An 18,633-nucleotide genomic window follows, 5' to 3' on the forward strand; every position below is an offset into this window, starting at 1 on the left:
CCATGTAGAACATTCTATTCTATTGAGGGTGAGTGTTTTAACTCCATGGTCCAGCAGGAGTATGCAGTAGAGGGTGAGTGTTTTAACTCTTTGGTCCTGCATGGGAGTGCTGTAGAGGGTGAGTCATTTAGGTCCCTGGTACTGCAGAAGTATGCAGGAGTCGTATGAGGAATTGTGGCTGTGGCTGAGTCCATGGTTAAGGTCCCTGGTCCTGCAGAAGTATGTAGTAGAGGGTGAATATTTTAACTCCTTGGTCCTGCATCGGAATGCAGTAGAGGGTGAGTGATTTAGGTCCCATGTCCTGCATGGGAATGCCGTGGAGGGTGAGTGATTTAGGTCCCTGGTCCTGCAGGAGTATACAGTAGAGGGTGTGTTTTTGAGTCCATGGTCCGGCAAGAGTATGCAGTGGAGGGTGAATGTAGTGAAAGTCCCCAAGTCTGCATGATATGCAGTAGAGGGTGAGCGTGTAGTGCTAGTCTTGTTGCTAAATCCACAAAATGCCCTGTTGTTTTGGGTCTAGCGGGGGTTGAAAGAGACCCATTGTGTTATGCATAAGATGCCCTGTTCTTGGTTTGGAGAGGGTTTCAAGATACCCACTTTGTGATTCCTTTGATTGTTTGTGCCTGGTTGAGTAATAGGTGGTGTGCAAGGGTCCTGTAGGAACTGTATATAGGTGTGTTCCTGGTTGTGTATAGATGGGGTCAAATGCAGCCACTGTGTCAATAATTTATAGGATTTTTGGAAGCTAGTGTTCCTTATGTCTTCTGTTTGTACTTTATTAATTTCTATCTTACGTTTCCTGTTTGCATTTTATTGTTTCTAAGGGAATGAGATGTGTTGTTATTTACTATGCTTGTGATGCATTCTGTGTATACCTCAATTTTTCCCTGCTCTGCAGCAGTGTGTGATGTCTGGAATGTTGGGAGTGACGGGAGGTTGCTTGGCAGAGAGGATGATGCTCCTGGTGGGGTACTTTATTATGTAACATAACTTCTTCAATAAACCTAAATCTTCTTTTTCTACATACATTAGCTATCTGACTCCTGCTTAACAAGAGTACCTTCATATTACAACAAAGGTCTGCCCCATAACCCACACTCTCGCAACTATAAATACCAGGATATTTTTATTTTGACTAACCCTGGGCGTAGTTTGCGTAGCAGCACACGCGTAGCTGATGGCACTGTAATGGCACTGAAGAGCATATAGTACTTTCACAAAAGTGAGACCGAAAAATTAGCAAGCATTGAGAGAGGTGATGATTTTGGGATCCTCCCTAACCTAGGGGGAGTACAAAGCAGATGCCTTGAAAACAAAAAGCACATCTTATTGAACGATTCAGTGGTGGTCCCATCCCAAGCACAGTTATTGGCAAAACTAAATTCCAACCAAAGGCCCTGCAAAGCATTATGGGATGACATTAGCAGGATGCAGTGAATATTATATAGTATCCAATATCAAAAAATGTCTAAAAAGAGCTGCAGTTCAAATGGTGGTTACTAGATGTCCCTCATGAGTCAAATGCAAATGCTTGATGAAGGGGTTTCAATGGTTTTGCATTTGACTCGTGAGGGACATCTAGTAACAACTAGTTGAACTGCAGGTCTTTGTAAAAAAAAAATGATATTGGATATTATAATATTCACTGTCCACTAATAAGCTCGTTCCATAATGCTTTGCAGGACCTTTGGTTGGGATTGTTTTTTTGCCAATAACTGTGCTTGGGGTGGTCCTAAGAGGATGGGAACACCACCGAAGTTCAAAAAGATGTGCTTTTTGTTTATGCTCTTTGTGTACAAGGCATCTGCTTGGTACTCCCCCTAGCTATGGGGGGACCCCAAAATCATCACCTCTCTCATTGCCTGATATTTCCATTGAACAAATTAACTTATGTGAATTGGTTATATGCTTTTACCATGTAAAATTGCTTTATCAAAGCATCTGAGGATGTTGTTGATTTAACTGCTACAGCTACGTCCAGGGTTAATTCTGGATTGGAAGCTCATAAAAAGGATATAGCCATTCCTGGCTTCTTTAAAACCCAATAAGGAAACAAAACTTACCTCAGAACTTTGTGTATATCTGCACTATCCATACACATAGTCTGATTTGGCTGCAGTTGCCTGCATTATGCTACACAAACAATTGATGGATGGAATGTTGACTAAATCATGCATTTACCCCCAGTCAAAAGATCTGGGTTAAATCCATTATTCTTTTGATCATGCCGCCCCAGTTTAGACCCAACCATATGCAAATCAGTCTTGACCCTGCTCCTCATGGGAACAGCCCAGCCTGAACTGCCAAGCTAGGTCCTCCCTGGACTGGAAACAAGCATCCTGAGACTAGTTTCAGTGTATTACCCCTCATTAGCCAGGCTAGCTTGAACCTAGTGGCATAGTGAGCAAGGGACCCACGTCCCACATCCCACTTAGGGCAAAAAGGGCAACGCAAACAAATGATAGACGGAATGCTAAATAATTCATTCATTCACCCTAGTCAAGAGATCTGGGTTAAATCCACTGCATCACACATGTACTGGTTTGTTTGAAGCATACATAACTCCTTTTAAGGCAAGTGCTGTACACCATAAGCTATATAAATGCAATAAGTAGAATTACACACAAGACATGCGTTACAAATGTACTCAGTGAACAAATCATTGAAGATGGCGTGCTATGTGAATGTGGTTTCTGAAGTACACCGAAGAACCACTGAAATCAGGAAATCACAAGCAGAGGACGCGGCCCCCCAGATCAGACCTGCCTTTCAAAAGAGTCCAAAGGGAATGTTTTTTGCAAGCGGATTACTAAGTAAAATGTAACAGAAGAGCTTCCCATAGGTGTTAAAAAGTGGAAAAAATGGAGGATACATTGATCTTACAGTGTGTGAATAATCAAATGGCACATTAAGAGGAGCGAGTTTGATTTATTCGAGGGCTTGCTTTAGTTAAAATAAAATTCAGTACATCATATTGATCAATTGGTGGACATAGCATATACCAAAATGTCAATGTTGCTTGTGGAATACATAGAGAAAGGGTAAGTGCATCATCATTATAAAAAGAAATTCAGTACATCATATTGATCAATTGGTGGACATAGCATATACCAAAATGTCAATGTTGCTTGTGGAATACATAGAGATAGGGTAAGTGCATCATCATAAAGAATAGCAGTAAGGAGAGGTGATGTGTACAATCTTCTTTCAATATCTGGCTTTTCGGGAACAGTGGCTCGTTCTGTAATGCCATTTTAAAAAGCAACTTATTTTAGTTAGTGATAACCTAACTTTTTGAAAGAAGTGGTAAAGAAATCACAACCAGTGGAATGGCAAGTAACTCTGCCATTGCCTTTTCCACTGTTGGCTATTTTATTATTGTTGGTAGCCCAGCAGAGTAAATTTAGAGATAACTTTTCCTTCTCCAATTGTGCTCGCGTCATAAAATTAAGTGCTTACCAAATAACACAGGTCGAATTCATACTGGCATGGTTTTCACAAAATGTATTTATTTTTAATACTGTCCCATTTCTGATACCAGGCTAATGCTAATGTGGTACTTGATACATGCCGGAGTTCATATTTCACTGCTCTACGTTCAGCAGCACTGTGTGATCTGGCATCCTTGGAGTGGTTCTCCCTAACTTTATGCCTTCAGCTTGTTTTTGATGACTATGTTTTTGTTGGCTCAGGGTCTCTAGCCCTGGGTAGCAGTGGTAAAGTGTGCAAAGTGCTTGAACTCTCTGCTTAAAACATTAACACATTGGCTTATATCCAATTTGGATATTTAATTTACTTATAAGTCCCTAGTAAAAGGCACTACATGTGCCCAGAGTCTGTAAATGAAATGCTACTATTGGGACTGCTGTACGGATTAGCCCTTTAAATAGGTCTCAGGCCTTTTGTTCCAGCCTGTGTGCGCGCAGTTTCAAACTGCAGTTTTGAGCTGGCAAAGTAAACCTATGCCAATCACAAACGTTCCTTTTTAATACATATAAGTCACCCCTAGGGTAGTCCCTGGAAAGCTCTAAGGGCAGGGTGTAGTGTATTGAAAAAGTCGGACATGTACTTTTAAGTATTACATGTCTTGGTAGTGAAAAACTCACAAATTTGTTTGTCAATTCTGCAAGGCCTACCTCTTACATAGGATAACATTGGAATGACCCGGTTCCATTTTATAAGTGTAGTTTTCATGTAGGAAAAAGGTAACAGGTTTATGTTTGGTGTCTCTGGAATCCTGATCCTAACTTATGGTGAAGTCAGACTGGATGGGCCATCACTGGTAGGATGAGAGGAAGGAACTGGGGTCTGACCCACTTACTCTTGCATAGGCTGTGTCCTGCCTCCGCACAAAGGGCTGGATACCCCCTGTAGTTAGTCTGAAGCCAAGCCACTTCACGTGCTCTTTTGGCCAGTAGAAGTCCAGCAATGGCTGGGCTACTGATCTCCGGATACAGTGACTCCAGTGGTTTACTTTGTTGAGGGCTAGTGCCCATCGTTGACAACCAACCCACACTTTGGCAACTTCTGGGTCAGTAGACACAGGTGAACTTTTGAGTCTGTGGAGGTCTTCTTGTCTGCATGTCGGCTGTCAGTGGCGATTCTTTGAAGATGGCTACTGACTAGCCAGATCGGACTACCCCAGCTCTTATGGGTACTGGTGTTGGAACGGGGGGTCAGCTGACCTACCATTTGGAGTCACTTCTTCAGTCTGGAGCAAATTTTCCATGAACAAGGCATCACAGGTGCAGTCCTCTCTTCACTAGCCCAAGGAGCAGCAGGGTAGATCAGCAGTTGGTGCAGTCTCTCTTTCCATGAAGAAAGACTGTGCATGAACAAGATTACAATGAAGGAAAACAAACGTGTGACCGGATTAACATCTAAGCATCGCAGAAACACAGAAACTAAAACTTCGATTTAATGTCATGATAGTTGGTTTTACTTTATCGGACTCTAGTCTGTTAAAATATATGAGCATGTGTTAGATGATTTTTCGCTCTTATTTTAAACATGTATACTCACGGACTGAATTCCAGGTCTTAGAAAGCCGGTTTAATCTAATTGTATAATCGACGCATTTGACACACTTTAGGGAGGGCGGGGCATTATCGTATTGTTGTATTGGATTGTAGCCTGGGTGGGTTGTTGACAGCAGAGAATGGGTGAATAATCATGTAAACCATTGGTTCGCAGCACATTGAGGTAATCAAGCATCTGTTACAAGGGTTTATGGGACTGGTAGTATTCAAGGTTGGGAAACGAACAGAGTGTTTAGATTGGGTCCTGTTCGAAGTGGGGTGGAGTCACAGGATTTAAAGTTGAAGGGAATCAGGTGCAATGTGCTGAACTCAAGTAACATTCGAGGGGAGAAGGAGATTTATGCTGTGACATGTGGAAGGTACGGGAACGCTTTTGTAAAGGAACCTGTTGTATGAGGATGGTTCGATATTAAGGTTGTTATCCACGAGCTGAAGGGTTAACATCGGGGTAGGATAACGAGAGGGGCAATGCAGTTGAATATGAGAGTGGACTGTGGGATGGGGTAGGTTGATCCAAGTACATTTTTTGGCGCGCATTCGCGCATGTAGAGGGAAAACGTTGATTATTTAAAGTTAGATATAAATGGTTAGAAACGTCAGTATGATTGTTCTAGAAAGGTCTGAATAGATTAAACTAATGTCATTATTTTAAATATATAGGCAAACCCCTGAAGAAGGGCTAATATGAGCCCGAAATGCATTGGGTAAAATTAAGATCTTCAGGATGCCTATTGATTCATCATGCGCTAGAAAAAGGCCCGGATCGGCATATCTGCGCACGAGAAATTATTGAATTCATTAAGGGCGCACGTGTTAAAAGTTGAAACATGATATGAAGAATTGGTCAAATATTCATTGGATTACATGCAAATAAAAACGTTGAAAAGTGGATGAAAGTGTTGGTGTAGTGAATAACTATCACGTCAAAAGCTGTGCAACCGGCGGTGGAGTGTAACCTCACTCCATCTTCTCTTTGTGTTCTCTTTCCATGTCCAGCACGGCAGCCCTTCTATAGTCCTCTATTCAGTCCAGATGTGATCTAAGGTTCAGAGTGCCAGGGCTGCAATATGTATGCCAGAAAGCGCCCTGGGTGATTATTTGATCATTATCGAATAGGCAACCAGAATCTCTTCCGCCATCTGACAACATTTCTGCTTTGTGTGACATCTTCTAATCCCAGAGTGCACTATTCTGCCCATTCTGAAGAAGAGCCTGGTAGCCCACCCTAGAGGTATGGCTACCTGTGGACCATATGCCCAATGGAAATCTGGTTTGGCTACTGGTTTCCCTGCTCTGTTCCCGCTGCCAGCTCATCTACCTGAACAAAGGGGCAGCCCTACCTGAGTGTGATCTCCATTTTTACACCAAAGGCTGCTTTTCTTTTGAAGCTTGCCTTTGGGCCAACACCTTGTGTGGCTTCCTGCAAGAGGAAGGTAACTCCTCTTTCTGTGGCAGGCCACCATAGTTCTAAAGCCTGGGAGTCATTCACACTACCTACCAGGACGGCAGAAAGCTGTATGGTGGCCAGTACCTGCGAAAGGTCACAGGATACACTGGGCAAAATGTGGCAACTTTCTAAAAGATGCCTTTCTTTAAAATTGATATAAATTTGACTTGGGCATCAAGTTGAGTTTCATGGCATAACTAATTTGATACCTTGAAGTACCCATTTTAGTAGTCCAATTCAGAGGTTAGCAGGGCTGGGAGGCAAGCCTGTAAGTTTGTACTAGCCAATGGAGCTACTAACTCTTTCACAGTAAAAAAATTATATTTTGGAGGTTTTACTGTTCGGACATATGCAAGTATAAATCCCACATAATAATATACTACTCCCTGCTTAGAGGAGACATATTTATTGTTGAGGGAATTGAGGGCTTTGCCGTTGAATTAAATGGCAAAGTCAAACTCACAGTTTTAAACCTGCTCTTCCCCACTGCAGTGGCAGACTGGGCGCCAATTTGTACCTGGTCACTCGGAGGGTGGCACAATAAGTGCTGCAACCCAGGGTGGACCTCCTAACTTACATGCTCTGGGTACGCTAGTCTGCTCTGTATCATTACTTAATCTCATCTTTTCAGATGGACCAACCTATCTTGCTGTTCCTATATGCAATGAACCAGTACACCATAGTGCTACACCTCACTATGTGGTTATACCTGAAAATAAAAGGTCTAGTATGTATACAAATGTTTCTTCCTGATTTAGTCTTTTCTCATTCCTTCTCTTTTCATATATTTTCACTAACTCCACCACATTTTACATACATTTCAACACCTGCATTTTATTTTCCAACTTCTAATATCAACATATAGTTATAAAAATCTCTCCACTGCAAATGGCAGTTGCTTGCTACATAACCTACATTTCTACCACACTAACAATAACAATCACAAACCTAGGACTTTAAAAGGCTTTTTTCCCTTTACAAATTACATATTCTTCCAGAACAATTCTCATTCTGATGCAGACTCCTTCTCTTTGGTGTACTACGATACCAACATCATGGTTCACATCCGGACCACTACTTTGTCCTTTTGGCTCATGGTTGCCCTAAAAATCATAGCACTCACAATTATCTAGGATTATACAAAGTACAACAATTACCCAGCAGGATGTCCTGGCTCTAAATCAGAAAACTTGAAGAAAACATAAGAGCTGATAGAAAAACAATGTTTTCATGCTTTTGCATAATAACCTGTGGTTAGGCTCCAATTGCAAAGGGAAAGGTAGAGATTTACACACCTTCAGAGCCAGAAAAGAGAATGGTTTGCCCTCTTTCCTCCTGCTCTTGATTCTTTAACGAGGCACATAGTCTGGGATTTTAGCACTCTGTTATGAGTAGACATTTTTCAGTGATACAGATATGGCCAGTCTCTTTACACGGCTCTATGAGTGATACTGGCAGTTCTAAACAGGATTCTCTGCTTCATGGGGAGCCAGAAACTGCACTACTGGGATGTGGGTTTCCTTAAAGAGGGGACACATCTTTACCAAGCTCTCTGAGATGCACAAAGCAGGCTGCAGATACTGCATTTACCTGCTTATCTAAAGTTACTTTGGCATTGATAATGACACCTAGGTTTTTTCCACAAGAACTGGAATAGACAGTTCGCATAGCCTACTTTAGGCAATGAGTCAGAGTTAGCGGGCCAAAACAGAAAAACTCTGTTTTGTCTCCATTAAGTTTCATAGCTTTCTTACTCATCCATTTCATAACACTTCACCTGCAATCAAGTAGGTCATTCGCTACTGTGGATCCCTCTGACACCACGATTCGAGTATCATTGGTTCACAACATCATTGAGGAACCATTTTTTCTGATTAATGAAGCCAATGGAGAGACATGTATATTAAAGCGGGGTGAGCTAAGTATGGAGCCCTGTGGGGCCCCATCAGGTCTTTTAGTGGTAAAGGAGGTGGTCATTCCCAAAGTCTGGGTCTGATCAGTCAAGAAGGACTTAAGCCACTTTAAAGACTTCCCCCTGATTCCTTGAGTTTTTGCTATCTGAATTAAAATTGATAAGATAAAGTGTCAAATACTAAGGCAGCACTTCGTCCCTTGTTCAAAATCAATCTCCTATTGTTTAGGACATTAACTAATGCAGTATCTGTGCAATGTAATATCCTAAAGCCAACTTGTGATTTGTCCAGTATCTCATTCTTCTCTACAAGGAGTCGGAGTGCCTATTTATTGCCTTCTCGAGAACTTGGAACTGCGAAGGGAAGTCTTGAGATAGGCTTGAACTTAGACATCTCCTCTGAGCTCTGAGATCTCATTAGTTTTTTTCTAATTGGGTAAGATTTGCATGTCTTTCCATTGTTGAGGACAGAAAGCAGAGGCTCTGGCTTTACTTGGATTAGTCATAGAGGGATTAAATGTCATCAACTAGTACATAAGGTGTTAAAATGTTCACATTGGGAGCAGTGTAGATGAAAAGATTTAAGCAAAATCATGGGTAGCTCATGGGTAGCTCTGTCAATTTAAAGGAAGGAAACCTTGAAAGAGTTGATGACTTGTAATATTTTTTATTGTTAATTAAAACCGTTACAATATAAAATACAAGACAAACAATATGTAAAATCACAAACATGGATCTGAAATCAGACACAATGGTATGGCAAATAATTCAGGTACCAACAATCCCACAAAAAAAATCAAATCATTTACAACTTTAAAAAAAAGTTAAACAAACTTCTCAAAATTACAGCTTATTTTAAGGAGATGACCATTTAAAATCTGAATCAGAGCCTGCCTGCACTACCGAACATTAAGTGGGAAGAGTTGATGAATGTCTTCTCCCACACTTTGTCTATTCCAACATATGTCAAATGCAAAAGAAGCAGTAGTCTAAACAATTGTGTCCAAAGACTGAGAAATCCTGGAAGCAAGTCAAAGTAATTTTAGCATGTCTCTGAAACTACGGCATGGGCTCCTTATTGCACAATAGCATCCACTTTGACATGCCTGGGATCTTCACAAGGGAGGGAATGCTTTTTTAGGATGATCCTGTTCCGTTCTGTTGCAAAAACATAAAGGAGTGTAGCTGGCTCTGACTGTAAGTATGCACAACACAGTATTAACAAAACTGCTCTTGTCAGGGCCACCCATTCTCACTATTGTACATGTCATTTGCATTTAAACTTGTTTTTACAGTTTTTTGTTACTTTGGTGCTCCTGTGATGCAAGGCAAATACCAAATTCTCCCATTTTTCTGGGTACCATCCTACACAAACATATTTACCCCTTTACTTCCTACCTCAGAGGGCAGGGGGAGAGGGACAAAGACACGCAGCAACGTGACCTGAAACAAAGGGGACAGAGGCCCACACAAGGAGAACGGAGGGCCGGGGGAGGAGGACAAAGGCAGGGTCAGAAAGAGACCTGGAATGAGGAGGTAGTAGTGGCAGGGCAATGCACTATGGACCGAAGGAGGGAGGGGGCAGGGGCATGCATACGGAGAACAAAGGACAGCTGGGGGGGCAGGGGCAGCAAGCTGACCTAGGAGGGCGCAAGGAATGGGTAATAGCACCACAATGGACCACAGAGGGAGGAGAGAGGGTGGGAGAGGCAGGCACACAGAGAATGGAGGGCAGGAGGGAAGTGGGCATGGGTAGCAAGCTGACTATGAAGGGATGGCCTGAATAGACAGTGGTAGCAAGCTGGCCCCAGAGGACAGCAGAGCAGAGGCAGGAGCACTGACATGTAAAAAAGGGCAGAGGGGAGGGGGCATGGGAAGCATGCGGGGAAGAGAGAGCCAGTGACAGGTCCAGTGCCACCACAATAGACCACAGAGGGCAGTAAGAAGGGGGCAGGAGCACTGATATGGCAAATAGAGAGAGGCATCGGCAGCAACCTGACCAGGGAGAGCAGGCACAAGGGGTAGTAGCATCACGACATGGAGAATGAAAGGCAAGTGGGAGATGGGTATGGGCGGGAGCAGCAAGTGGATCATGGGAAATATGCCAAAATGGGCAGGAGCACCAAGCTGACCACAGACGGCAGGTGGGACAGGACAGATACACCAAGCTGATCAGGGAAGACAGGCAGCAGGGACAGTGGGAGCACAACATACCATGAAGGGAAGGCAAGAAGGGGCAGGGGCATATACACAGAGAATGCAAGCTGACCAGGGAGAGCAGGTGGCAGTGGAAGGACAAAGTGCCAGGGAGAACAGGGGCAGGGGTGCTGGCATGTACAAGAAGAACAGAAGGCAGGGAGGAGGGGGCAGGGGCAGCAGTGACCAAGGAGGGCTGAACGAAGAGGTAATGGCAAAACAAAGGACAGAAGAGAGGAGGGAACAGGCAGGCACACAGAGAAAATATTGCTACAGGGCAGGGGCGTGGGTATGCACATGGAGAATGGTGGACATGGGAGGGTGAAGGGGTAGGGGCAGCAAACAGATGAAGGAGGGCAGGAAAAAAGGGGACTGGCAGCACAATGGACTTCGGAGTAAAGGAGGGAGGGGGCAGGAGGCAGGGACACACACATGGAGAACGGAGTGCAGGGGGAGGGGGGCAGTGTGCTGACCACGGAGGACAGGACATCATAGATAGGGCAGCACAACGAACCACTAAGGGCAGTAGTGAGGAGTACAAAGGGACTCAGTCTGAGAATAGACTGTGGGTTGGCATGTGTAGGGGCACAGATGGCAGGAGGGCAGCCCCCCTGTTGCACACACCTGTAGGTCACATGCAACTTGTGGTTAGGCCCTGTGCCCAAATCCTATTGCATGTTCCCAAACCATCTGTGGGTGGCCAACCTCCCACTGTGCATGGTCTTGGATGTGCACAGCAGATGGTTGGCCACAAGGCCCGGCCTCTAGACAGGTGCTGTGCCTATCTCCAGGAAGCTAAGTCAATGCTGCACACATTGCCCTGTGCAGAGTGGGGGCGATGGCTGCACAGCCTGGACTCTGGGCAGGCCCTGCACACAACTCCCTACAGCATTCGACCAAAATCCCCCAAGCTCTTGCTGCACATAGTCTTTGGTGCAGCAGGGGGCTGGCTGCAGGGAGGACACTATGTTTAAACCTCAAAGATGCCATTAGGACATTGACTACCACCCCACATTTCATTTTCACTGTACCGCAGTACCCCCATGGCATCCAAAGAAGCTTACTTAGTCCTGTGGCACCATGGGGGTGAAGCTTGAGTGGTGATACCATTGCCACAATAAAAGTATATCATTTTTGTGACATGGGGAGGTTCCTCTGGACCCCTATCTTAACCTCACCACAAGTGCTAGGGGTCAGGGTATCCCTACTCTGCCCATTACAACCTTTGTTATATTATTATTTTTTTAAACACTTTATGTATCTGTTTTTTCAAATTATTCTTTTTTTCTTTTTTTTTTTATCCAGACAAGTGGACCAAGTCCTCAAGTCGTGTAATGGCAGCTGCAACATTTCTCTTAAAGTTGTGGTCAGACAATTGGATCTCCCTGTAACGCAGAACTGTTACTGGTCTCGCAGACCCAAAAGGCAGACAGGAGAATAAGCTCCCTCGACCAATCAGAGGTCCTCATTTTTATTTTGGTACTCCCAACTGGACCATCCATACAGATATCCCTAACCTTTTAACGCCTTTCATATCTGCCCTGGGCTCCTCTTCAAACGCGATGTTCTCAAAAACAGCTGAACAGATTTACACCAAATAACAAAAAACACCCTTTCTGTGTAAAGTTTTAACATTCTACCAAATTTGGTGCAATTCAGTTCAGTCATTTCAGGTGATCATGGTTCAATTGCATTGATGCCTGTGCAGACTGGAGGTTGGTGTGAGTATGGCAGCTATAAGGTGACCTGACAAACAGGTGGTGTTGGAAGAGCAGTGCTTGAAGTTATTTTCTGAAATGGAGGAAGGATGGTGTCTGTGAGAATTCACCTTGAATGGGGTTCCATTCCCTCTGTGCGGGGCAGGAAAAAACCAGAGGTTTGGTGGTGTACATTCTCGTACTGATGTGTAGTTTAGCGATGCTGTGGACCATGCGTAGCCTTCCAGAGGTCTTGTTCTTGTATGCCATGAGCGAAACTGTGCCATTGTTGATGTTAAGAGTGCATTTACAGAAATGTATTGACAATCCCTAGCCAATGCTTTCTATATTCTAGTAATTTAGTCAGGTTACACTCTTTGCAATGGCTCAAAGCTGACTGTACTGACTTTTTTTTAGCTCCAATGAGAATGCTGCAAAGCGTTATCATCTTCTACCTATGTAAATAATAACTGCATTACTTCTCCAACTTTCCTTCACTCGCATTTCTGCTAATCTGACTGCACCTATAATGATGTCTAGGTGTGGGCATACGTATTTTGCCTATGACTGCATGGGTTTTGTCCTTACTTTGCTTTCTCTATCTGTATGTTTGCCAGTAGTGTTGTATGTGCGTTAATGTATGCCAGTAGTTCTGCTGATTGGCAGGCATATGCCAGAATATTATAAGCATATGTGAGTCTTAGTGTTCTGTGTCTGTGCTTGCCGTACATTATAACCAGAATTATTAGTATTGCTGGTGCTTGTTTTCTTGTTGGTTCAGTTTGTTTTTCTAGAACAGTTCAATAGCTACTTCTGAACTTGCTGTCTTCAAAGAGGCCCATGCATTATTTCCTTTTTTTTAAGAATATGTGTATTCCATTTAAAGACTTGAGAACCATCTGCGGTATTTTCTTCGGAGTTTGGTTTTCATCTGGAAAGAGTTGGAAGCGCAGCAGAGTCAGGGCCAGAGCGACTTTCATCTCATTCATGGCAAAGGTCTGGCCAATGCAGTTCCTGATGGACAAAGCAGAAAACATAACTGAAAAAAAGAACCAGCATATGCCTGTGGATTAAATGATTCTTATTACTGATTGATACCTACAAATTCCTCACTCTTGAATTACAAAGTTACAAGGACTGGCCTTGTTTCCTTTGACCACCAACTCCCTGTATATGACTCGAGCTTTCATGAGATTTAAACTTTTCTAAGAACATGATGATTAAAATGTAATTTCATATGTGCTTTTCACTAATGCAAGTGAACGGCGCCTCTGGCATTTTTTGGCTTTTGTGTTGGATGACTTCCATGTGCACACACATGTACAAACAGAAAAGATACAGCATCAAAGTAGCCAAAAAAGTCCCTCCTCACAGAAGGTAAAGATTGGGTCCAGACTGGTGACTTTAAGGGTTTAAGGATTCCACCAATCCATAATTCACATTGACCTTTTTAGATGATGTGTTATGAAGAATAACTCATGAGTTTCTGCTTTAACGGTTGAATATGCCAAGAGATACAGATGTTTGTTAACTATACCTTATTCAGATAACTGCAGAAAAGAGGAAGGATGTGGCATCAGTGGCAGCTTCTCAATACCCTAGTCTGGAAGCGGAAGCTACTTGCTAAGAATGAAGGATGAAAACCCCTTGGTAGATACCTTTATGGCGGTGCTCTTGGTTGGTGTGCTAAAATACCAATCAGCCCTGATAGATCCTGGGCAATAAAGCCGCAACCTGTTCCTGCTGTTCTGTGGAATTGTATTAGCTATATTGAAAAACTCAATTTCTTTCCCTGGGAAAAGCTGTTGAAATGGGACAGAACCTGGATCCTCTGAAAGATTACATTTATTGATTTTTATTTTTTTATTATTGAAAAAAATATTTGGAGTTCATTGACATACATAACTTTCTGATACAAACAAAAGAGAGGGAAGAGATACAAAGTGTAGGATGTGCCATCTAAGACGCCTGCTGATAAAACCAGGATTTAAAATATGCAAAGCAGTATGAATGAATGAAATATTTATTGTACAGATATAATAAAATATAAATTACAATCAACAGTAAATTTAATTGGTTATACATTTTAAAATCCACAACCATAGATAAAATCTGTTGTACATTCTAAAACCTGGTATTGTAATTTATTCCAATAGTGTACAACAACACAATTATAAACAATTTAATTAGCTAGCCAAGAGACCTCCCTAGGAATTGATGCTCTCAAGGAGAAACACTATTTGATTGCTTCGTGCAATGTTCTTCAGTTTACTTTAATTAAATCACACCTTAGGTACTTTTTTCTGATGGACAAAAGGATATATGTGCCAGAGATTTGTCTTTGTAACCACGGAGGCTGCACAATCTTAGTGGATGACATTTATTGTTCCAACGACTTTCAAATGAAGCAATTGGTATTTACAGAAGGTGAAATCTCAGATACTTAGGTTTGCTCCCTGAATTCAGAGTTGCAGATAAATAATTGTGAAATGTATCCAGATAAGTGTCTGCGATCAAATCTGAGTTCTTATACGTCCACAGAAAGGTCAGATCTGTCTGTTGTGAGTTTACCTTCACATTCCTCCTTAAAAGATCTTTTCAGGTCAGTCGTGGTATTCTTGAGATCAGTAGGGAGGGTAGGTTCTTCTGCCTTAAACTGTAGTGACAGCCACAATGTTCAAGCTTAAAGAAGAACAGCCTGATAATTGCAGCTCATTATATTTGAAGTAATTCACCAAATCCTCCCTGGAGTTAATGCAGCCACACACAATTTAAAACCAGGCCCGTGTGTCACAACAGTAGACAAGTTAAGGTATCTTCCAAACGAATTTCGCACTGGGGGGTTGAGGAGCAAAGACAAAGTAACACCTTCACTTTGTTAATATAGAGTGTATCCAGCTTGGCAACAGTTTTATCATTAAAGAAATTGGAAGCATGGAACAGAGTTGGAATAAGCTTGCTGTTGAGCACTGTGACTGATGGCCTGACCACCTTAAATCTAGAAGTATTTTGTCAGTCACAAACGACTAGTTGGGCTTTTATCCGCTTTTAATAGTTTCCCCTGGTGGGGTTTGTATCAATTGTTACGCCCAGGTAGTTATAGGAAGTCTCTTTTTCGAAGTGTTTTCTATCAAGTGTCAGTCTTAGAGAACATCTTCCTCCACCAAAGCATGACTTAAGCCTTATAACAGTTGACCTGTAAGTCATTCAATGTATTAAACTGCCAATACCTCATCAGTTGAAATGGAAGTGCACATGGGGTTAACGAAAACAGAACAATATTGTCGGCTTAAGAAAGATATTTTAAGGAAAAAACAATGGCTCCTGTGGGGAAGATACTTAATAGTAGAATGAAGAAGGAAGCGAAAATTTGCACATATACGCAGGGATTTGGTGAGATGTCAGATAGAAATAAAGCCAGAAACACTGATTACATTTTTCAATTTTCAATAACTGTATTTATTTTATTTATATCATTTCTAAAGCGCGCTGTAACCCTACGGGCATCCTGGCGCTGAAAAATGCAACTGATGGGCTGGTAAGTAAGGGCAAGAACAGAGGGGAGGCTTTATGGAGGTGAGACATTAGGAAATAGCCAGGTCTTGATCTTTTTGCGGAAGAGCATCAGTTCGTTGGTTTTCCTGATTGCCAGAGGCAGGCTATTCCAAAGGTGGGCTGCCGCTATGCTAAAAGCTCTGCCACCATAGGTGGCTTTCCTGATCCTGGGTATACTAATGAGATTGGTGGAAGAGGATCGGAGGACCCGTGTGGGTTCATACCACTTGAATTTGGCCTGCAGGGGTTTGGGACCCAAACCATGTGCAGCCTTGAAAACGGTACACAGAGATTTGAACCGGATCCTCTGCTGAATGGGTAACCAGTGCAGCTCGGCCAGAGCAAGAGTGGTGGAAAAACGACGTCCTCGAGAAAGCACCATCTTTGCAGCTGCCGCCTGGATGCTCTGGAGCCTGGAAATCAGATAAGCAGGAGATTCCAGTAACAGAGCATTGCAGTAATCCAGGCGGCTAAGGATGATGCTTCTGACCACGGTTGCTCTGGTGTGTGCTGGTAGTAAGGGCAGCAGCTTTCGAAGGCCCCGTATTAATGTGAAGCAGCTGCTCACCTGTCTGTTAACGTTGGACTCAAGACTCAGTTTGTCATTGAGATTAACCCCCAGGTTCCGTACAGTTGTTACTGGTGCCAATGGCTCACCTGAGTCCAGAGGCCAAAAGTCAGTGGGCAGGTTTCTAGGTATTCTTCCCACTTTACATTGCATTATCTCAGTTTTGCTGCTGTTAAACTGTAGTGAATTTCTTTTTAGCCAGGTTGCCATTTTCCTTATGCAGGTATGGAAGGTCTCAAGGGATTCTGCATGGGCACCATCAAGGGAAATCATCAGCTGCGTGTCATCCGCATAGTTGATCACGCTAATGCCGTGGGCCTTGATGATGGTCATCACGGGCTGCATATATACGTTGAAAAGGATTGGGCTGATCGCAGACCCCTGAGGAACCCCATGTGGAACCATAGCAAACTCCGACTGATACGGGGGTAGTGCCACTGCCTGCCATCTATCTGACAGGTAGGAGCGGAACCACTCAAGTGCCATCCCCTCTACTCCAGCAGTTTCCAACCGAGTCAGCAGGATGTCGTGGCTCACCGTATCGAATGCGGCGGACAGGTCCAGCAGAATCAAAATTGCTGACTCTCCCCTGTCCGCCCTCATTCTTAGGTCATCCAGGACCATCAGTAAGGCTGACTCGGTTCCGTGGGCTGGTCGGAATCCGAATTGCTCCTCCTCAAGGATGTTATTAGTTTCCAGGAAGAGGGACAACGAACTGCTGACCATCCGTTCCAAGATCTTTACTGGATACGGCAGGAGGGAGATGGGTCGGTAGTTCTTGTGGCAGCTGGGGTCAAGATTGGATTTCTTTAACAGGGGGGTGACCACTGCCTGCTTCCACTCCCTCGGCACCGTGCCTGTGCGGAAGGATTGTGCACATAGCTGGTGCAGTACAGGAAAGAATTCAGCCCCCAGTTCTTTCACTATTTTGTGAGGTAGAGGATCCAATGGGGAGCCAGATGTTACTTTAAGGGCTAATTGTCTAAACTCTTGTTCTGCGGGGATAACGAATGTGTCCAGGGTAGCCCCTGGTGTCATGCGTTCTTCTGTTTCCTCATCCTTCTCATCATTCTCCATTCCGCTTTGGTGCTGCACTGTGGCGGAGGCGGGGTCCTCCATACTTTCAATAAGTGTGGACATTTTTTCCTGAAAGAAGGAGGCCAGACCATCACATAGTTCCTGTGAGGGTTTGATATTACTGTTAGTGCAAACAGGATGGGACAGATCTTTTACAATTTTAAAGATATCGCGTGATTTATTGGAGCTTTTTAAGATAACAGCAGCAAAGTATTCTGCTTTGGCTGTGGCGATCTCTTTCTTGTATTGAGTTATAGTCAGTCTCCAGAGTAGTCTATTCTGTTCTTCATAGCCTCTTCTCCATTGTCTCTCTGCTTTTTTGCATATATTTTTCAGATATTTTAGTGCATCTGTATACCAAGGTGCGGAGGGGTTGCCTCTTTTCCTGATTGCTTTCAGGGGGGCTATGCAGTCAAGTCTCTTGGTTACATGGTCACAGAGTAGACTGTAATTCGTAGCAATATAATTTTCTGGTTTGAGGAGGGTCTGCATCTGAAAGAGGTCCGTCTCCTTTTCTTCTTTCCTCTTCAGTAATCCCTTCCAATCGCGACTGATAAAAGTTCTAACTTGTGTGTTGGCTTGAACTGTATTGCCCAGGGTATGGATATCAAACATTATGAGATGGTGATCTGACCATCCCACTGGATGGATTTCTCCCATGTTTATAAGATTTTCTTCGGCAAAGATTAAATCTAGAGTATTCCCTTCCCTGTGAGTGGGAGCGGCAACCCATTGTTTTAATCCTAAATTAGCACAGGATTGTATGATATTATGATAGGCTGTATCTAGGGTGCCGTTAGTCCACAGATTGAAATCCCCCAGTACTAGCACTCTGCTATGAGTGAGTGTCAAGTTGTTAATGACTGAGATTAGTTCCTGTTGTTGCATAGCATTAATGAACCCTGGTGGCCTGTAGCAGATTAGGCCAGTGAGGCAGTAGCCTGAGCCGAGTTTGATAGATATCCCAGACAATTCAGCGCAGGAGGTTTTATCTATGTCTAGCAAGGCAATGTTCAGTTCCTCTTTGAAAATAATACCCGTTCCTCCCCCTCGTTCTTTTGGCCTTGGGTTGTGAAGGATCTTGTAACCCTCTGGGCAGGCTGGACCTAGTTCAAGCTCTAAGCCAGCCACCGACCAAGTTT

At 43.3% G+C, this 18,633-nt stretch overlaps 1 protein-coding gene across 1 annotated transcript in view; it reads right to left on the reverse strand.

The window, feature by feature from the left end:
• Nucleotides 1-9,049: 9,049 nt before the first annotated feature.
• Nucleotides 9,050-18,633, reverse strand: part of LOC144800095 (cytochrome P450 4B1-like) — a 315,429-nt gene continuing 305,845 nt past the window's right edge. The window contains exon 12 of the mRNA XM_078671653.1: nucleotides 9,050-13,305. Coding sequence (XP_078527779.1) covers nucleotides 13,137-13,305 — 169 coding nt within the window. The 3' untranslated portion in view covers nucleotides 9,050-13,136. The remainder of the gene's footprint in view (nucleotides 13,306-18,633) is intronic.

This window comes from Lissotriton helveticus, chromosome 1_2 (assembly GCF_964261635.1).
Source record: "Lissotriton helveticus chromosome 1_2, aLisHel1.1, whole genome shotgun sequence".
NCBI classification, from domain to species: Eukaryota; Metazoa; Chordata; class Amphibia; order Caudata; family Salamandridae; genus Lissotriton; species Lissotriton helveticus.